Genomic DNA, 23,436 nt, shown 5'->3' with positions numbered 1-23,436 from the left:
AAAATAGGAGTACTTTGAACTCTACTGTTACCCTCTTTATTCTCCCACATGTTGCTACATTAACTTTTGACATTATGAATCCTACAAAGGTTAGTTATCTTTATTTTCTCTTAACACCTAGGAGAAAATGTATGGAAATCACTTAACATACATTCACTAATGGTGAATTCATTGCTGACAACAATGTAAATTTAAAATTGAACAAGTTCATTTTGGCAAGGTGATGAATTTTGTGTGCAACATCTCTTCAAGACTTCTATAAAACCAAAAGTAATGAAATGACATTTAAATATCCAGAGATTTTACAGAAGATAAGTAATTCAAAAATATCTTACTTATTCTCAGATAATCAAGTTTCTCACCAGTAAAAACATAAGAGATATGAAGAAGCAAATAATTGCATGCAGGTCACATCTCCCTACTTTCCACATTTTAAGATTTAGAAACAACGGTACTTTATTTGAAAAGTGTACAATTTTAAATAATTTAAATTGTGAATACATGAATGTGTGTCTGCAATTTGTTGTTTTGAATTGTTTCCTTTCTTCATTCACTAATCCTCTGAAAGACATTTACTAACAGAAGAGTATTTGTCTATTTAATTATGCTTTCAAAGCAGCTAGAAGAGGATTTTTACATCTGGCAGTCTGCTCTGTTACATATACATAAGAATGGATGCATATATAATAAACATAAATGTACCTTGTAAAATGTACCTTGTAAGACAGATAATGTCCATTATTTCCATAAAAGACAAAGTTGTTAAGCAATTTAAAATATAATTGCCTTATCATAATTCTGTAACAATTAACCATTATATACAAATTTTAATTTGACACTGCTAAGGTGAAGAACCTCAGTGGAAAGTTGGGGCAAATATCTCTGTTTCACAATGTGTATAGCTGGAAAGGCAAAAAAGAATTCTGTATTTTTAGTTACTATCTATTTCTCATTGACAAGATCTTTTATTCATTTGGCTACCAGGTATAGAGCCACACCCCTGCCTAAAAAGACTTTCAGTTTTCTCCCACCCTACAATAAAAAGTGGGGCACATCTTTTATGATGTGCCATTCTCTTCACATAAAGAGTTATATAGGGAAGAGAAAGAGAAAGAAATTCTCACACTGTGAAACCTTTTCCCAATTACCAGGAGATCCAGACTTTCCTTGTCAAATAGCAGTTGCAAACATATGGATTATTTTCTTTTATTCAGAAAGAGAACAGTCTCTTGGGGTAATTTTGTAGACACTCTCACATATAAGGAACTTTTTTGGACTTTCTTTGATTATTTATGTATGTGTTTAATGGGTAAAGAATCTTGCAACTTAGTAGTATTCCTATTCTTTTAAAAGTGCTTTTAATTATGTATCTATTGAGTATCATAGAATAATATACAATGCAGATTAAATTACAACTATATTGAGACTATCTCACATTTTTTGTTTTCCATAGGTATGTGTGTGTGTGTGTGTGTGTGTGTGTGTGTGTGTGTGTGTGTATATATATATATATATATATATATATATGTGTGTGTGTATAAAGCACATACATAATATATAAAATTCAACTTTTAAAGTATATCTCCTAAATATATTTATTAACTGATAAATATCAGATATAGAAATATGCTCCCTATATACATGAAGGGCATAAAGAAAGGATATAAAACATTATTTTAAAAGTTGCATTTCAGAAACAGACCAAATTATTCTATGGGCATGTATTATTATATCACAATGAATTCCACTATTATATATAATTATAATGTACCAATAAAATATAAGTAAAATAGAAAAAGTATTTAACTACAAGGGAATACTCACATCACATTCTTCAATCCTGAATCAAATCTTAAACCTTTTAAATTATTTCGGCAAGGTCATGAAGGCAGCTTAAAGCAGTTTAGATGTTGCTTCAGTTTATTTAATATTAAAGGGAAAAAGAAAAGACTTTCTCTCTGCTACAATATGAGAATGTGATTCAAAGAGGGTAACACATTTAAATGATTATTTCTTACTAAAATTTTCATGTCACTATGTGGATCAATGGAAGATATCTGAAGAACACTTTCATAAATTTACAATAGGTAATTTGGTGGGGAGGAAGTTATTTATTAAGTAAATATTATTATAAGTTATGTCTAAAAGATTTATTTGAATATAAAGTTTTGCTCCAGTATGATTTTACACTACACCCATCATATTAGAAAAATTTAGTTTGGGGACATCAATAGCAATTTGCACTGATGTGCACTGGACAAAATTCTGATAAAAATCAAGAAACAAACTCCAGATAATTGAAAAAACATTCTTTTTTTTTCTTTTAGTGACCAAGTTATATGTATAAGGATGAGAATATTTAACACATACAAGAATTAGGACTTTGAATATTTCTTTTTTTTAAGAGAGAGTGAGAGAGGAGAGAGAGAGAGAGAGAGAGAGAGAGAGAGAGAGAGAGAGAGAGAATTTTTAATATTTATTTTTTAGTTCTCAGTGGACACAACATCTTTTGTTGGTATGTGGTGCTGAGGATCGAACCCGGGCCGCACGCATGCTAGGCGAGCGCGCCACCGCTTGAGCCACATCCCCAGCCCCCTTTGAATATTTCTGTTGAATTTGGAAAGAGACAAAGTTGGTTGTTTAAATAAATAATTAAATAATATAATTAAAAAAATCTTCTTAGAAGGAGAAGTCATAGGAAATGCAGGTGAAATAATGAAAGTTTTGAGATTCTCACAGATCACAAAACTCTTTAAGGGGTAAAAACCATTATTAACTTTGTCAGCTCCCATAACTAATAGGGAAACAAATTACATAAGAAAAAATCCATCATGAATGAACATTTAAGTTTCTAAACTATTATCCTCTTTGTAAAACATAATGATTTCCATACCTTTTTAAAGTTTCTTTTATATTTCTTTTTCCTTTTAGTCTTGGGATGGTATATTAAATATGGAGACATACTTACATGTCTTCATAAACAACTATGTTCTCCTTGATCTTAAGTTTAAAAATGAACATCATTACATTAGGTAATTAACAACAATTAAAGATTAAAAACTATTACTCCTTCCAAATCAGAGGAATGTTCTCAAGGACATGTTTCTGTCTGAATTCATGGATCCATTCCAAAGGTCCTCCAGGCAGGGACATTTCTTAAATTTTGCAGACTGCATGAATCCACTTGATTGGAATAAAATTATTGGTAGATACTCAATTGAGTAAAGAAACATCATGACATGTTTACTGCCCTTTTTTTCTTCTCTTCAGAATATAGTTTTTTAAATCTCTCTTCAGAGGATTTACAATTCACTACTGTGCTGAATATTTCTTTTTGTAGGTAAGTATAAAGCATACCATATGGACATACATTTTACCTTAGAAATTGTTGCTTTAAAAAGAATAATTCCCAACTTTGTCCTTCAAAATTTTGGAAATAAAGGAAGAAATTTAGGTTTTCAGTAAATCTTTGATATATAATGGTTGATGACTTTGTTTTAATATAGGCAATTATTTAGAGAGATATGGTAATATGATTTCATAATAGAACCATAATCAGTCTTCATATCCTGCAGCATAGTAGTACAGAAATGAGTTAAAAGTTAAGACATTTAATAGGTTATTTTTACAAATCACTGAAATATTGTTAAATAAATTTTTAAAAATACTTCTTTATATAAAACGGAGTCCTTCCTAAACCAATGCATAAGTTTACATGGTGCTAAGAAAACAGACCTAGATTACCTTTACTAATTTTACTATGAAAAATTCCTATGTTTATTCTGCAGTTAGAAAAAAAATGTTATTTTCATTTGTATTGCAAAGGAAAATGATTTGCTTAAAAGGGAAAATTGCTAATAAAAGTTTACGTTTGGCTCAGTGTCCATCATACTCAGAATTTTAATATCCTTTTGCACGTGGTAAACAAAATACTTCTCTGTGCCCAACAGAAACCCTTCTTTTGTGTGTGTGCATTATGTATGCATTTGCGTATTACTTCTGACTTGACTGACACACTATTTGAAGAAAGCACATTTGAAAATAGACTTTTCATTTTAGCTTTATTGTAATGAGCAATATCTTTAATTTTCTTGAAAGGCACCCAAGAATAATTACTTTTGTGAACCAAAAATATACAAAACTGTACAGAATAAATAGTTCATAGAAATCTAGCTATACCTTCTTGTAAAATAAAGCTACATTGTGCCTTTCTTGAGGCAACTTAAATCACTTACCTTTAGAAGTGCCTTTTCTACTAATTTATGGCATCTATCAGTATACATCAATAAAAATAAAATAACAATCTTTACTACTTGTTTTATACCTTTGAATTACTTGCCACAAGGAATATGTTTCTATCATGTTCATTCAGATACACAAAGGATTAATACTATGAATGAAAGCAAACTTAGGTGATCTAATCATATTTACAATTGAATCTCAGTAGCATTTTTAAAATATTCCAAGAAACATTAAACTTTTGAGCACAGACAACATACCGTAATTCACAGCAGCATTGACATTAAGAATCTCCACACAAAGTGTATAGAAAACCAAAAATTTGCTTATTTATTCCACCTGAACTATTAATAATATTTGTTTTGTAAATTCAGAAAACATTTGGGTGGCATTTGATTAACCCTCCATTGTTCAAATTGTGGGGCCACCCAAATTGTCCCAATAATTACAACCATTCCACTTTTTTCTTTATTATTAGAAATCTCAAGTTCAATTTTCTTTTGCATTTATTGCAAGAAAATTTGACAATGCACATTCTGAAGTATATACTGGTTATAAACAATATATTCCTTACATATTATAACTACATGTATAGGTATAGTCTTTAAATAATGAAATCCAATTTTATTTAATCCATGGGTAAATTAATTCAAGAAGATAAGGGTGATTTTAGTGTTCAACCCCTATCTTAGATGTGCAAGAGGACTTCTATGAAACACTTTTAAGCATATGGAGAAATATTACTGTAATCCTTGTATGAGTTACATGCAAGGATTTATGTTATTTGGGACAAACTAAATTGCCTGAAGATAATGCCATGGCTTCTCCCAGTGATCCCTGAGTTTCTTTTTCTTCTTTTTTTCTCCCCCATAGGATTACTGCTGTGCTTAAGTTCTGATTGATGACACACTCATGTAAGGCACTTATTTCCAAAGTTTGGACTTAAGACAGAACCACAGCATTTCTGTGAAAGTCCTCAAATTCTCCATCTATGTTTGCTGCTCCAGGACTTCTAAATAGTCAGGTTCGGCATGTAAATTAGCTTTGAGCTCAAAATATTCATTTTTAGTCTGTTCCACTAATACCTTTCTTGGCCGTGAGTACATTAATGTCTCCATTAATTTCAACTCTTCATGGGCTCTAGGATAATGTACCTCCAAATCAGGCTGGAGCTGGGCAATATTTTTCCTTAGGTACTCTGTGATTCCCAGTTGCTGAAGTTCTCTTTCTTTCTCTAAAATGTTCCTGTATAATGAACTGGCATCCTGGAAGGACAAAAATTCTGTTGATTGGTCTGTAGTTTTGTATTTCATATTTGACCCTGTGAGTGGCGAATGGTTTTCCCTTTCTAAAAGACTTCTTTGGAGATGTTTTACATCACTTCCTTCTTTCTCATTCCTTTCTTCTTCTTCTTCTTCCAAATGCTTTGGACCAAATGATGGACTTCTATAAACATGAACCATGGGGCTCACCATGTGCTGCTCATAAAGAGAGGCAGAGGGTCTTTCAGTTGTGTGATGAGTTGTTTTATGGCCATACATGCTGTATTGAAGATGCACAGGACTGTTGTCTCTAATTTGCTCATCTACTTGTTTCCTTTTGTATCTTCTTCTGCGGTGGAGAACAAGAACCACTATCCCTGCAGCACAGAACACAATAGTTATAAACACAATCAGGAGTCCTAATATTAGAACTGAAAGTGGTACAGCATCAGTAAGAGATCTTAAAATAGTACCAGCTGTATTTGTCGTTGTTGTAGGAGTAGTAACAATAACATAACTGGTCTGAGTTGGGTTATTTACTAAACCTGGGCAAAGAAGTTCACTATTGAGGGCCTTTAATTCCTTTTTGTCAAGGTGCCCTGGGGAAGTACAGAGGATATCATCCGTCACTGTGTTCTTGCTTAATTTTTGTATCCATTGCTGCAATCCAACTAGGTCACAGGAGCAGTCCCAGGGGTTATCCTCAAGGTCAATCTGGGTCAGTAAGTCAAGATCATCCAAGATGTTACTCACAGGTAGATGGGTGAACTGGTTTGTTTTAAGATTTACCCTAGTTAAGGGAACTCCTGAAAAAATATGCAGTGGCAAAACTTGTAGGAGGTTGTTGTTTAAATAGAGGACTTTGAGTTTAGGCATTGGGTTAAATGTTCCGGGTAATATTTCTTTGACTGCATTGTATTCAAGATATAAGTACTCAAGATTGTCAAGACCAAGAAACATGCCTCTATTTAATTTGGTTAGATGATTACCATTTAGGTAAAGTTTTTGTAGTCTTGTTAGATTCATAAATGATCCTTCTTCAAGAACTTCAATACGATTGTTTCCCAAATGAAGCATTTCTAAAGTAAAATATTCCACTAGATCAGACTTCATTACAGTATGAATAATATTCCCTGCTAGAATAAGCTTTCTAGGATTCTGTGGAGGCGGTTTTAAATCTGATAAGCTTTCAATATTACGCTCTTGACAGTGTATTAGAAGTCCTGATGGGGATAGAACTTTGCAGTTACAAGGAATAGGACAGTAGGGTGCTGGAAGTTGAGTGGATGGCTTTGTAAGATAAGGTATTAAACCTGGTGCTTTGGTAGGTGGTTTGAAAATGGGTGTGATCTTGGTTGACATGCGACTATCACTTATTGAAGATGTCACAGGCAGATGCAATGATCCTGAAGGATCTTCATGTTCTTCATACACTGGTGGAGTAGGGCAAATTGATTCCTTTTTCAGTCGACTTAGTATGCTTCCTTTGAAGACTGGAGGACTGTTGCATACAACATCACCAATTACAGACTGTGGTGGCATATTTTCCAACCAAATTTTTAGCTGTAATAAGTCACAATTGCAGGCCCACTTATTGTCCTCCAACTGGAGATCCAATATTCGACCAATGTGTTCTAAAAAGCCAACATAAGGCAATGTTTGCAACTGATTTCCACGAAGATCCAGATGGGTTAAAGGAACAAATCGGAATATGTTTGGAGGCAGACTCTCAATAGCGTTATCATTTAAAATTAACACTTTAAGTCTGTTGAGCTTGCTAAAGGCACTTGGTTCAATCACTGTAATAAAATTGTTATCAGCTTGTAGGAATTCCAGGTTTTCTAGTCCATGAAAGGTATCCTCTTTCAGAATTTCTAGAGAATTGTGATTGATATGAAGTTGCTTAAGGAGGCCAAGGCCATTAAATGCACCAGTCTCAATATCTGCAATATTGTTAAATCCAAGGTGTATTGAGATAGCATTGGTAAGCCCAGAAAATTCATTTGTGTGAAGCATTGTCAAGCCATTATTCAATAAGCTTAGGTGGAAAGGTCGTGATGGTGGCACAGTTATTTGGGATAACTTCTTAATACCTCTTTCTTCACAATTTATTAACATTGTCCCGTCTTTTTCCTCACAATTGCAAAGAGAATCACAAGAACCTCTGACTGAGGGTATCGGCAATTGGGACTGTAAAGATATACAGGCAAAGAGAGATGAACATAAGAGATGAATCCACAGCTTCATGTTGTCATGTGATGAAATCTGATTCTGTAAAATAAAATGCAATAAGAAGGGATTTTATTGGGGGGAGCAGGGACATGAATTTGACATTTTCAAAATGATGGGTCTTCCACTAAAGAGGAAATTACTTGTTAGTATGAAAATATAAATACTTTGCACATACATTTTTTCTTTTTAAATTTCTCATAATACTTGGACAGGCATATTTTGGGTTACTTTTAACATGCACCATGGTCAAAATATAAAATTTAGGAAAGCAACAATTTGTAATATTATGTCAACATATTTGTGTTCATATCTGTCAAATAACTAGCCTTATAAAAGATAAGAGAGGTGCTTTCTGGCTAACTGGACCACCAACATTTCAATATGATGTAAAATTATACATGTGAGAATGCCTTAATATTTTTTAACACTAAAGTAAAGGAATTTAAGACTGGAGGATTATAATATAAAAAAAATATGTAGGTATTAGCCAAAAGCCTAGAGAACTACAGGAAATGTAAAAGTTATAGAAAGAATGTATACACATGTGTGTATGTATGTAAGAATGTTTCCAAGTGTATGCATTATATTCATGTATTTATAACCCTGTCTGTGTTTTAACCTATTTTTATTTCGAACCAAGATACTTATTAACTTGATTTTTTAATTTCAAAACTTTAAGAAAAATCTGTCCTCAATGGCTAATAAGCCAAGGCATTGTGAAAAGAACTCTGCGTTGACTATTTTGTCTGAGTCAGTATATATAATAGTAGCATCACATGTATAGGCTTAAGATTTTATAGTCAAATTTCATTGAAAGCACACTTTATTTTGTATTTCTAAATATAGAATACTTCTGGCTACTTTTTAATTCTGTTATGGACAAGTTTGAAGTTATCAAAAACTGAAGGAGACTGATCTGCAGCACATATTTCAGTCCATTGTGGAAGAATAAACAACACCTCATGTTCACTTTAAGCAAATGACTTTCTATTGAGGTCTTGAAATAGGCTTTAGGGCACTCAAAGTCATTCTGTAATGGAGCAGTCAATTGCCTTTATTATAAGGCCTAAAGTCTCAAACAAGAAACTCTGAAACAAACTGCACAATTCAAAATACTTCCAGATATGTCTCATTTGGTTAAAAAAAAAAGTTCATATTAACAACATCACATTTTCCTAGCCCTTCAAAATCTAAATGTGCATGTGAAACAGCAATTCTAAAAGACTCTGACTTAGACATAAAAACAATGGTAAGGTAAGCATATATAACTCTAAAGGTATCTAATTTTATTCCTTTCCTTTAAATATTGCTCCTAAATTTACATAAAACAAATAGAAAGTTAAATACCACATCTTATGACTACTGAGCTTTTGAAAATGCCAAATGCTTTCATTATCCTAGGTCAAGTGTGAATAGTAACTGTGGATCTAATTAAAGTTCACAATGAGATAAAATATCCTAGAACCCAATCATTAATCCTGAAAGTAATTTTTATTTCCCCAAAATACATTATTTCATTGCAAATACATGTAGCCTGAAATTTCTGAAAGGCAAATGGCAATTGAGCAACTGAAGGAACAAAACAATACAGTCTACATAAAAAAAAAAGTTACGAGAATTTACATTTCTATAGGGAAACAGTTTGATTTCACATAGCTCTGAGTGCTGTGCTTAGAGTCAAGGAGCTTGTAGTTGGAGTTTCAACTTGTGGATTAGCTTTCCAAAACACTCTAAGTACCTCTCCATAAATTACAAGCAATGAATATAATTCATTAAATGAAGTACAGCATCTTGGGAAAATAGTAAATAATTTCTAGTTGACAACATCTCATTATTTTAATCTTACATGCTTTTTATTCTCTTCAAAATGTGCTGTGGAACAGTTTCTAATCTTATCAGAAATTTTAAGAGTGTTTTTACAGTAACCATATCTGATACAATGTGAAAGAGGCCATAACTCCCTGTTTACATATTTTTCAGAAAGTGTATGTCAGAAACAATAAAAGTAATATACAAAATTAAAAGAATTTTTGTTGAATATTCTGCTTATATTTTAAATTCAGCAATGACATTTGGAAGCAATCTTCCCTTCAGGAAGTACACATATTTAGTTTCCAATAACAAACTGCATGTTGTAAAGGAAATAGTGGCATATTATTATATTTGTGCTTCTCCACAGCCAGCTGTTGGACTAAATGTCTGCTGCTCAGAGAAACAGGCATCTGCTACAACATTAGTTGGGCCACTGAGCAAAATGAAACCAAATATCACTTAAGGCAAAGTTATTTTGTTTCAATAAGAGGCAAACATATAAATTTAATCAATTTATGATAATGCAAAAATCAGGATAAGAAAAGCCTGGAAACATTCATCTTACCTGTAAAGCAGACTCTTCCTGACGTTATCTGTAATGCACAGCTGGAAGAGGTGTTCAAAGTAATTCAGTTTTGTATTAAAAAAGAAAACACCAACTGTCAGGTACTTTCTTCTCTCAGATCACTTTTTGACAAGTCCCATAGCTTTAGAAAGTTAAAATCTCTGGTGAAGGACAAAGCTATGAGCATTTCATTGAAAATATTGCAAGCAGAGTACATACTAGAGCATCCTGAAGCAGTTGTCCTTTTCTCCCCCAATTAAAATTCACAGCATACTTCACAGCTATGCTGACTTTTTTGCATATAAGTTAACCATTTGCAAGCTGCTGAATGCAGCCAATAAACAAGATGTTTAACAGAGCTGGGATTGATCACTCTTGCTTTCTTAGGTTGTAGATCCAAGCTGCAGCCGTGCTCTCCTTCCTTCCTTTCTAGTCTTTCTTGTTAGCTCAGTTTGTTATTAGTCAGATTGCCAAGGGCTGGGAGGGAGGCATAAATAAAGAGACTTCTTGGCTTTTGACTCAGCCTTTAAGCCCTTCCCCATCAGAGCACTTTAATCCGCCCGTGTCATATAACACAAGAGACAGCTCCACCTTGGGACTGCTCAACTCCTCCTCTTTCTGAAAATGATCTTTCCCCTCCTTTTAATACCAAATATGGAACAAGTGATTTTGATGGAAATAATTACCTGTTGTTTAAAATGTTTAATAATATATTGTGTTATTTATGGGAAATTAAATAATGTATTCTGTTAAATTCTTATCTAACTCAGTACTGTACAGCACACACAAGTGCAGAAAAAAAACAGGCATGCTGCCTGTAGAAGAGCTGCTTCCTGTAGTTTCTTTTGTTTTTGTTGGTGTTCAGAGGTGAAATTGTGCACTAATTAAATTTTAAAATAGTAACATAAACTGCTTCCCTACAACATAGGTCTATATGTATTTACCATTTCAAATTTTTTAATGTGAGTGACTGTGTTTTATATTTCATTATTTCTTTCACATTATTTCTTTCAATAATGAAGCTAGAAATAAGGTTTCATTCAGTTATTTAAAAATAATATTTAGAGTAAAACTATTATAATTTTAAAACATTTTCAAAGTTTTACAATATGATTGCCATTGATATAACACAGCTTAGCATTCATAAAGACATAAAATTCTACCTTCATATATAAAATTCAGCAAGTTAAATTAAATATGTATAAATGACAATATCCTGATTTTTATAGTATTAGGTCAGAACTATTTTTTCCCAAAAAGATTTTATTTAACTTTCGCTTCAAAAATTTTTCTGAATGACCTTAAAGAAACTCTCAACAGATTCTTTATTTCCCCAAATTTTTGCTTATACAAAATCATTTCTCCTTACCTACATTTGAAGTAAACATTTTTGCATTCAAAATGAATACAGTATAAACTATCATTTTTTAAAAATATTCTGTTTAGATTCACTATTGACTAAAGATTCCAGAGGCCACTTAATACAAATTAAGTCTCATTTCCAAAAATATTATTTAATAAAAGGGAGTTTAAGCTTGTTTCAATTATCAAAATAGAAAAATAGAAATATTTAATTATTATTACCTGTTGGTATGCACTAAGATCCATATACTTTTCATAGTCTTAGTGTAGAATATTATTTTAAAATATAAAGTTTTATGATTATTTTTAATATTTCCACTTTCCTTTATATTGTATTCTCCACTCATTGAGTTCCTGACCTGTTTTTATAGCAATGTGTTTTAAGAAAGAATGGAGACAACAGAATGAGTAAAGAGAACAAATAAATATCAATAAAGAAAATTAGCAAGACTAAAAATCAAAAAAAAAAAGTGGTGACACTAAAAGTATTCACAAACATTTCTGTTAACTTTCCCTTCTAATATGAAGTTAGTAGAGGCCCCCAGTGACTCCATATAAAAGATAACTATGAACTAATCAATTAATGACAACTTATAGATTATGTTTATTGTGACCTTTAACATTATCTCTGGACATCTCTAAGTGGCAAACAGTAAGAATTACATTTACACTAAGAATACCAAGCAGTCAGAAGAAATAAACCCATCTCAGTCAACCTAGAGCACTTAGGACTAGGATACCTTGCCTTCCCTGCTTTCATGCATGGGGTAGAAATCATCATAATAGCCATGGGCCACAAAAACTAGACAGAAGAATATTTTATGAAATTTGTCAGTCTGATAATGTATGTATGTGGGACACATAGAATGAAAAGACCAAGAATGAACACTGAAAAGAAGAAATTGAAAGAGATTTATTCATTGTGCATAGGAGCACTTGCACCTCAGAGCATCTGTGCACTTTTTTCAGTGTCATATTTAAGAGGTAAAGTGAAGATGTGCCAGATGCAGGTTAATTCCAGAATCTAAATGGCTTGCAGAGACAGAACTCTGAACCATCTGTGGTATAGACTGGGGCACATTAAAATACTCTTGATAGTAAAAGTATAATACTTGGTGACCCTTTGGGGATGATATGACTAGAGTTAATTTTAAATATTCATAGCAAGTTTTATTCTTTGAAGAAAAAAATTAAAAACAAAAATAAATCAATGACACTTTCTACCTATTTATATAATTGTTTTAAAATATATATTCAACAGAGATCTTTGAGGAAAGTTTGTAGAGTTAGGAGATTACTGAAATTTATGATAATTCTACCAAAACAAAACATTTAAAATAAAAATTTAAGTTCACAGAGTCTTTGGTGCATTAATTTCATATACATTAATAAAGACATATTTCACATTGCTCCTTTTATAATAAACATGTACTTTAAACTTATGTCTCTAAAAATTATATTTGTTTTGTTATAAAACTTAAAAGAATCAAAAATAAATTAAAAATCTAAAATTGTTAATAACTCCATAGGTTAAATACAACTCAGATGTTTATTATTTTGTATTCCCATTTGTCCATTGTATATACAAAAATAACTTTTAAAAATTAAAGAGGTTAGGCTTAGTGGTGCATGCCTATAATCTGAGCAACTCAGCAATAGAATGGCAAGTTCAAGGCCAACCTGGGCAATTTAGCTGAAATCTCATAGAGAAATCTCAAAGATGTCTGTTGAATATACATTTTGAAAATTATATACATATGTAAAAACTGTCATTGACTTTATTTTGAGAATATTTCTCATAACAAATAATAAAATGTTATATATGTAGCTCAATGGTATAACACCTCTGGGTTCAATCCTCAGTATCAAAAATAAATAAATAACTTAAGAAAAGAGCTCAAAAAATATATACTAAAGTTTACCTGAAATATATGATCTGACCTGTTTATATAAATACTCTTCATAGAATCTAATAACAAAGGAATATTTATTGCCTTTAATCTTTCATAATTCCACATTATATAGAAATCATTGCATTTATTCTTCATATATTGAACTTGGGGTTTTCATTCATGTTGTCCTGGCAAAGAGACCTCAAACACTTTACGATCCTTTCTTTATTTGGATCCCTTAGAGTGGTAGTATAATTATTATTATGCCTGAATTTAATATTAATATACATCTTAATTAAGGTAACTTTTGGATAAAGAAGAATAGAAGATTTTCTTGCCTACAGGTGAGAAAGACATATGCACATGTTCATCACGTACAATGGTTTCTCTCAGTGAAAGTGTAGGGAAGATGTAATATTTTTCCCAGTCCCATATAAATGGGTGTAGGAAAACTGGCCATTTTGTACTAAAACTTTAATTAAAAAAAAAACTTAATTTATTTAAAACTTAAGTTTCCTTCATGCATAAGTGATCTGAATGCAAACAGATAAAATTAATAATTAAATTATTTTATTCCATGAGAAGTTTTATAACAAAACTTCCTGTTGGTGTTTTAAAGTCTGTTGACACAAAGGATTTCACTAGATCATTGCTTAAACTGGCAAAATGTAAAACAAAACAAATCAATGCAAAGCAAAACAAAACCCTTTCTTACAAGCATGAACAATGAGCTGTTTTCATATAAAGGATACTGGGGATTTCATGAATCTCCCTGCTTCAAACAGATGACTAAACAGACATAAAAATAAAACAACTAAAAACAACCCGAATATATTGAATGTTTCCATGATGAATAATGAGCAATGTAAGAGAAGGTGTATTGGAATAGTACTAGACTGTAAGTTGTTTTGATAGTGGAAGAGACTATTTGAAGCAGGGCTTGTATCTCCTTCATATTATTTTTTCCTCCATATCACTATAGAGTCTGTTAACACATGCAAACCTGTCAAATCATTTCTTTGTTTATTATCACTATTATGGATCATTGTACCTTTACTTGTTCTTCAGGACTTAGTTTTTTTTTCTATATAATAAAAATTTAATACTAAAATTCAAGATTAAAAAGTAGTAACCATAAATAGATCCCCTGTATTTTTTCCAAATGTGGTTGTTTTAAAATTATTCTAACAAATCTATATGACTATATTACTTTATATCAAAAAGATTAATAATAATGATAATGATAACTACCACTGAATCAAACACATATGATAGATCATCTGTGGCAAACCACCTGCAGGAGATTTTAAATTCTAAATGTCTTCCCATTGCCCAAAACAATTCATTTGTCACAGCCTCTGCTCATCACACACAGCTGTGTCTTTGAGGGATGTAATCTTATTTTAATAGCTAAAACTTAATGTTATATATTGCATTTTGTAGTATAATATTTTTAAACGTGTTGTGTAATTTGGATAATGAATTTTTGGGTTGTAAATATCCACTAAAATACTGACAGAGATATTTTTTTTAAGAATCAATTTATATTCAACACATGAATATGCATTTCATACTTGTACACCTATGAAAAATTAGAACATAAAGATATATGTGATTAATCTTAGTACAGTGCAACTACCTTTTGATGATTTTAATACATATATATTTAATGTATAATCATACTATGTATATGTCATGTACATATAGCTATATCAATCTCCTATGTCTCTTTTAGAACAAATGAGTTTTCTGTAGAACACACTGCAAAATATGTATACCACATATAATATTTTGTATTTAAGAAAATAAAGATAGCATTTTCTATAATTTTCATGTTTCCATATACTAAAAGAGAACATAGGACACTGTGACAAATAATATATAACTTAAAAATATTAATGTTAATAAAATTTTAAGAAAAATAATATATACTAATAATCAAATAACTATAATAAGTCATATTTGTATTAATGGATAGAGTCCTTTTGTATTTTGGGAGGAGTGAGTGGGAAATTATTTAGTTATATTCTATGGATGAATAGCAAATAGTTTTTGGATATATCATATCATATTTTCCTAGGCAATAAAAAAGGCAAAATTTTCTCCTCCTAATACTTTTGTTTGAAATGAGAAAGATTTTAAATTTGTTCATCTCCACAGTATTTAGTTTGAGCTCACTTGACTACAGTAAAAAACAAATACTTTTTGAAACATTTTGGATCTGGCTAATAATAATAACCAAAGAGCCATTTCTAACAAGTGGTTCTTTATTTTCATCTGTAGTTACAACCTACTAGGTGCCACTGATATTTAGAAATTTCACAGTTTAAACAATTATTGCCAACAAAATGATTTTTGAAGCATAGCTTTTCTATTATAAAAAATGAATCAATTCAAAAATGCCCCTTACTTGCTCACCTTTCCTTTATATAAAGACACATGCTTTTTAGAAAATAAAATCTTCGATGTAAGTAGAAATTACTTTTTTTAATAATCTTTGATTTTGAAAGAGGAGAAATTTATGAAAATATGGATTTTCAATCAAACTCAACCTTTAATATTTGTAATAATATTAATAAGTGTTAAGAGAATCAGGTAAATCCTAACCACTGCTCGGTTTAAATCATTTTCATTCTTTTAGCACCCTCTGGTGGAAAGTTTTATTAAAAAAAATAGCAAATGTAAAACAACAGTGTCTTACTATCAATATCGAGTTCATGTATTTAATTGTTAGACCAAAATTATCATTATGACATGTTAAAATAGTATTTAAAAATAATTAACTTTTAGTATCATTAGAAGCAAAGTATTATAAAATATTTTTGTAGGAATCACTGGCAATCTGTTGCTTTTATTGTCAGCATCTTTTTGCAAAGGGTTATAAAGATACTTCAAATTTTTTAAAAAAGCATGCTGCAGTTATTCATTAGAATAAAACTATCTTAGATGTATATTATTTTGGTTATTTACCTTAGATTTTTAGTTTCATTAGAAGTAAACAAGAGTGCTGCAAATGTGTATACACATTGTAAGTACTCTGTACTTAGTAACACAGTCATAACTTTGAAAAAAACCTACCAGGCTACTACTCTTACAATGGAAAAACTTGACCATAAAGAGATATTGTAATGTCCAAAATCAAGAACTAGTAAAAAACAGAATCTAGATTTTCATCTGTCTATTCTGACTTTGGAATTTGCTCCTTCATATCTGGTACTGCTAATCAGAATAAGCATTTTAAAGTGTAGACACAATTTATAGAAAGATGAGGTTTTAGTCCTACGTATATGAAGGACAAATGTTTTAAACACCATTTTCGACAGTCTTTTTAACTTAAAAAATATTTTACTTTTCAAGAAACATAAATGCTTTACTGGAAAAATTGGTTATCATTTCCTTATTGGTGAATTTTAATTATACATAGTAGTGGGATTCGCTATGCCATATTCATACATGCACATAATATTATTTGATCAATCTCATTCCCCAGTACTTTCCACTTCCCTCCATTCCTCCCTTCCCCTGATTCACTTGTTCTACCTAACTGATGTCCCTTTTATTAATAGTATTATTTTTAAATAGTGCATTATAATTACATATTTTAAAACAGGATTTAAAAAAACAGGATTTGTTATGGTATATTTTTTAAATGAACATGGCATAATTTGGTAGATTTTTGTTCCCCAATATGTCTCCATACCCTCCTTTTTCCTTCTGTCTCGTTCTCCATCCACTGCTCTATTTGTTTCCCTTCTACATTCATGAAATCCATTTTTTTATTGCTTTCCCCTTCTAACTTCCATATAGGAGAGACAACACTTGACCCTTGAATTTCTGAGTCAGACTTATTCCTCTTAACATCATGTTTTCCAATTTCAACCATTTACCAACAAATGTAGTAATTTCATTTTTGTTAAGGTGAGTAAATGTCCATTGTGTATATATACTGTGTTTTCTTTATCCATTCATCTGTTAATGGACATCTAAGTTGATTCTATAACTTGGCTGTTGTTAATTTTGCTATAAACATTTGTAATGCACCTATCACTATAGTACACTAATTTTAGTTCTTTTAGATAAATACCAATGAGAGGGATAGTTAGGACAAGATGGTTCTATTCCTAGTCTTTTGAAGGATCTCTGTATTGCTTTCCAAAGTGGTTATACTAACTTGTAGTCTCACCAACAGCATATATGATATTCTTTTCCCCACATTCTTGTTGACAGTTCGTTATTTGTATTCATGAATATTGCCATTCTAACCAAAATGAGATAGAACTCAGTATAGTTTTGATATGCAATTCCCTGATTGTTGAGGGTTTTGAACATGTTTCCATATATTTGTTGTAGTGTTTCATGTATTTGTTGCAGATGCAGTGCAACTGCATCTGGCCTAATTTCTGTCTTTGATGTACTTTCAGTTGATTTTCATGTTTGGTGAAAAGTTCAAAATGCATTAAATTCATCTACATATGGATAAACAGTATTCCCAACACCTTTTTTTTAAAAGGCTCTGTTTTCTCAAAGGTATGTTTTGAGCAACTTTGTCAAGAATCAGATGACTGTATCCATTTGCATCTGTTTTTGTTCCTTCTATTCCATTGATATTCATTTCTTTTTATGCCAATACCATGCTGTTTTTTCCCTATAACTCTGTAGTATAATTTAAAACAGGGTATTGCTATATCTTTATCATTATTACTCTTTTTGCTTAGAATTGCTTTGACTGTTCTGGGTCTTTTTTTCTCCCATATGAATTTTGAAACTTTTTTTCCTAGCTCTGTGAAGAATGGCATTGGTATTTTGATGGAGGGCTGCATTGAATCTGCATTTTTGGTAATATAGCTATTGTAAAAATATCAAAACTGCACTGATATTTTATCTGACTCTGGTTAGAATGGCATCATGATGTTTTGCCTCATCTCAGACCCATATCAATGGAGTTCAGACCAATTGGATATTTGTGAGTAATGATGAGAATGCAGTAAAAATGTGTCTAAAGATATATACTTTGGGTAGGAATGTAAATCAGTAGACTCACTATAGAATTCATTTTCAAGATTCCTCAAAAAACTAGGAATGGAAATACTGTATAATCCAGCTATTATCACTCTTTGTATTTATCCAAAAGAATGAAAATTAGCATACTATCCTGGTACCTATATACCCATTTTTGTATCAGCATGATTTGAAATAGCCAAGTTATAGAATCAGCCTAGGTGTCTATCAACAGATAAATGGATAAAGAAAATGTAACATATATACACAATGGAGTTTATTCATCCATAAAGAACAAAGTAGTCATTTGCAAGAAAATAGGTGAAATAAAAGAGTGTCATGTTAAGCAATATAACCCAGACTGAGAAAGTCAAGGGTCATATGTTTTCTTTTACATGTGAAAGCTATAGACTAAAAAGGGAAAAAAAGTATCTCATTAAAATATAAGGGAGACAAATAGGGTTGATAAAGAGAATCAAGGGGTGGTAGAAGAAGAGAAAAGAAAAGCTAATGGGGAATAAAATTTATCAAATGTTTTGTGCATGTATGAATTAACCACAATCAATCTTACTATTCTATATGATTATTATGTACCAATAGAAAATCAGTTTATGTGAGATACTACTCTGCTTACTTTTGTTACACCCAAGAGAAGAGCCTTTTATAAATTACATAGACCATAGCCTTTTGATTCTATTCATGTGATGTGTGCTGTATCACAGTAACATTGCAGTCTCTTGTTGTGGGTTGAACCTCAAATATTTCATAAAAGTCTGTTTCAGTTAGCTTTTTAAAAAGTATTTTTATTAGTTATAGATGGATACACTACCTTTATTAATTTTTTGATGTGGTGCTGAGTGTTGAACCTAGTGCCTCAAACATGCTAGGTAAGCACTCTACCACTGAGCCACAACCCCAGCCCTTAGTTAGCTTTTGTGACCAAAAGAGCTGGTTAAAGGAGGAAAAGTTTATTTTGGCTCATGGTTTCAGAGGTTCAGTCCACAGTCAGCCAAATTCATTGTTTTGGGTCCAAGATAAGGCAAAACATCATGGTAGAAGGACAGAGGAGGGGACAGTTGCTCAGAACATGGCAGACAGGAAGCAGAAAGAGAGAGCTCCTCTCACTGCAGAAAAACTATAAACCCCAAAGGCACACCTCTAGTGACCTAGTTCCTCCAGCCGCACCCTTCCTGCTTACAGTCACCACCAGTTTCCTTATGTGTGGATTAATCTTGCTGATTATGTTACAGCTCTCATAATCTAATTGTTTTACCTCTGAACATTATTGCATTGTCTCATACATGAACTTCTAGGGGGACACCTCATATCTAAACCTAACAGATCCCTCAAGCATATATGTAAATATTCCTTTTGTAAGATGCATCCTTCTCTTCAACTGCACCATTCCCTTGCCAAGCTGTAGTATATATATATAGGTATATTTTAGTAATCGAAGGGGTGGGCATGTGTAAGAGTGGGAAGGGTATGCACCAGCACCCCATGTTACCTGGAGAACAAACAGAGGCAGGAATTAGACATGAATGCCTGTGACAACCAGACATGACAAGGGACTGTCTTGTCACACTGTGTCTTTCAGATAACCCAGTTCTTCTCTCAGACAACAAATGTAACAATTTAATATTTCTCATAATTTTCTAGATTTTATTGTCTTCTATTCATGTCTGAAGAGAAAAAATGTCATATTGTTTTCGGTAGCTTAGGAATAATGTTATAAGTATTGGCTATTCCACTCTTCCCTAATGTGATAGCTACACCACCTGAATTTCTTACTGTTAAAAATCACACAAGTTTGTTAGATATATGTACAATTTTAGAAAATAAATTCTCAATCATATAATATGTATAATCATTTGTTTATTAAAGTTGTGATTTCTAGTTATTCCTGTACTAGAGTCTTTTGAAAAATGTTGAATATCTTATTTTTTGTCCCTCTGCTAGATGAGTAGTTTCATAGGTAGGAATGTGTTAAGATTTACAAATCGTATAGACATATTTATTACAATGGTATTATAATTCAGAATGCCTATATTTTCATAAATGCACAAATACCTGAATATAGTTTTCAGAGCTCTTATAATATTAAAATTCATATAAACTCTCATTTATACATAAAGCTTTTTAAAGATTTTTATCTCACTCTATCATTATGTATGAATAAATTAAAATGCAGGAAAAGTAATGAATTGCTCATAATTATCTCACAGCTTAGTAGCAGAATAAGGTTTAACTTGAACCTTTAATTTCAGAATTCTCATTTGTGTTTTTGAGAACCATTAAATAAGTGAAAATAATATTTTCACTTGCACAGAGTGGTTCATTCTGTTTTTCAATGTGTTTATACATGCATGTTACATATATAATATATAATTAATATATGTCATAATTAGATAAATTGAAGATAGTTTCTTATGAAGATTGTGAAATTAGCAGACTTGTCACCACTTTTTTCATGAATACAATCACTTTTCATTTAGAAATGTTCAAGGCTGGTATTCAGAGCATATCTCATTGGTTGCTATGTCTTGGCTGATTTTGATAGTTTTCTGCTTGTTGATAAATAGAATAAGAACAACTTCAAATATGAAACAATAAATGTTAAAAATACTAACCCTCAATATTCCAAGATTTTTGTCTTTATGAGTTTTCCTACTCAGTAATATCTACTTGTTAGTCTCAAATCAGTATAAACAGTGGATACACAGAGCTACAAGAAATTTAATTTGCCCAATGTGTCCATTCTTAGCTGAGTTCAAAGACAGTGATGACACTGATTTCTCTCAGTGCTCAGACTTTAAATAAGAATATTTTCCACAGTACATTAGTACACTATTTTTCATATTTTCCCAATTTTGGGGTGATTTAACTGTTTAAGATATTGCATGAATATAATGCTAACCTGTTATGAAATGTTCCTAAGCAAAACTATGACTGTGATGAACTTTAAGAAATAATATGCTGGATGAATTTCTTTGAGACATGAGTTATAATGGTGGTGGCCATGAGTTCAATGTTAATAAGTCAGTAATATGTATCAAATGAGTTGTTTTTAAATATAATAATATATAAAACAAGGTTATTAATTGATTAGCTTATGAAATTGTGGTGGCTTGAGGCTAGTAGGTATCTGGTCTCATATTTCACCTGGAGCAATGTTTCAGTATTTGCTGATTCACTGGGACTTTATAAAACATTAACTACTGTGAATAATGAAGAGGTACTGGACACCATGAAATGCACGACTTTGTTCAATAAAATTATAGTAGAATGTTACAAGCAGTATGGATTCTTTCTTCTATCATGACTTATTTATTAAAGGGTATTGAATATCAAACATCTTAGAAAGTATGTTGAGATCTGGAATTAGGTTTTTACTATAATATTTTGCCCAGTAATAAGTTGTGACAAATTTCAGACACTGCAAAAAATACCATTGAGTTTGTTTCTAATTATTTACTGTTATTCTCAAGTCACTAACATGGGTAACCCAGTATGGAATCAGAAAGATCCTAGATATTGTTTAGTTGCTTCTGCTAAAGGCTTCCAAAAGTCAAAGTAACTAAGAGGTAAGTGCAACTCATATATTCATTGCACATAGTAGCCAAATAAGGCCTGTGTTGGATTAGACAAAGGAAGGTATGTTCTACTTTGCACATGCCAGAGACATAAACTGCTACGATTATTATAGGCTCTGTGCTTTAATATCTGCTAGGAAGATATGCACACATTTTCTTTTTTTAAACAAATTCATTGAAGCAAATATCATTAAACATCTAGCTACCCAAATCTTACAAAATTATTTGAATTCCAAACATGTTATCTTGGGGATAATATGCTCATTTCTATTGTAAGAATTTCACCAAATACTAATAAGTATATGAGCAATGAAAGAGTATATATTCTTTTACTATCACAAGGATGCTTATCAAAGCAGATCTAGGAGGAAACCCAGTATATCATTCTCCATTTCAGGTGTGTTCTAAGGTATATCATGCAGACAAATAGAAACTGAGGTTCTGGAGATAAAGACACAGAAAACAACATGATAGCTAAACACGAAGTGAATGAGAATAACAATACAGAAGAGAACAATTATTAAAGAAAATGTAGTAATTGAACTCTGATAAAGGACAGAATCAACCTTGCATTTGGCCTAAGTACATACTTTATAAATTGCAAACTTTGATAAAGTGTGCCAGAAAGTTCCAACATAAACCTTTCTTGTCTAGATCTTCCTAAAATTTTTCTTTTTGTTGGAGGGAAGAGGGTACCAGGGGTTGAACTCAGGGGCAATCGGCACTGAGCCACATCCCTAGCCCTATTTTGTATTTTATTTAGAGACAGTATCTAACTGAGTTGCTTAGCACCTCACTTTTGCTGAGACTGGCTTTGAACTTGCAATCTTCCTGCCTCATCCTCCTCAGCTGCTGGTATTATAGGCATGTGCCACCTCTCACAACTTCCTAAATTTTTTCTATACATGATTCTAAAATCTTAATCTTTGACTTCTGGATATAATCTTTACATATAAAAAACCTATGAAATGTATAATCTTAATAAGATAACATTATCATTTTACCCTGGCTTCCAAAGTCTGCAGAATATATCTTTAACCACTATTAACTTTCCCTGTCAGAATTTCACTCTCGTGGTTCCTTGACTCAGATATCTCCATATCTTCCTCAAGTGCTGAGGTCCTTCCTAGGACCTAATGTCAAAATGTCACTCAATGTGAATAATAGAATAAATAATGAAATGGCATATGTAATAAAAGGACATTGAATTTCTTTTTTTTTTTTTTTTGCTTCCTCTGCAGATTGAACCCCACCTGTGTTACCTGCTAAGCGCAGGCTTTACCACTGAGCTACCTCCATAGCTTTACTCTTAGTTTTTGATTTATCCTTATGACCTCTGATTCATCCATTGATATTTGGCAAATGCACTCTAGACTATTCTAGTCATTAAGATTTCCTATTCTTTTCCAAATTACTCTGAAATCCAAAATTCTACATAATTTGACTTCTAGTAAAATTCTTACATATGCCAATAAAATCTA

At 31.6% G+C, this 23,436-nt stretch overlaps 1 protein-coding gene across 1 annotated transcript; it reads right to left on the bottom strand.

Annotated features, from left to right (window-relative positions):
• Positions 1-4,121: 4,121 nt before the first annotated feature.
• SLITRK6 (SLIT and NTRK like family member 6) lies at positions 4,122-10,532 on the bottom strand. The gene is made up of 2 exons (XM_081302906.1): positions 10,111-10,532; positions 4,122-7,772 (listed from the first exon to the last, which is right to left on the bottom strand). The coding sequence occupies exon 2, from the start codon at positions 7,746-7,748 to the stop codon at positions 5,229-5,231; it is 2,520 nt and encodes an 839-aa protein (XP_081159032.1). The 5' UTR covers positions 7,749-7,772; positions 10,111-10,532; the 3' UTR covers positions 4,122-5,228.
• Positions 10,533-23,436: the final 12,904 nt, after the last annotated feature.

Source organism: Spermophilus citellus (genome assembly GCF_964194105.1).
Source record: "Spermophilus citellus genome assembly, chromosome: 1".
Classification (NCBI taxonomy): Eukaryota; Metazoa; Chordata; class Mammalia; order Rodentia; family Sciuridae; genus Spermophilus; species Spermophilus citellus.
Note: the sequence above shows the minus strand (reverse complement) of the source record. Positions and strands in the feature narration are given on the sequence as shown.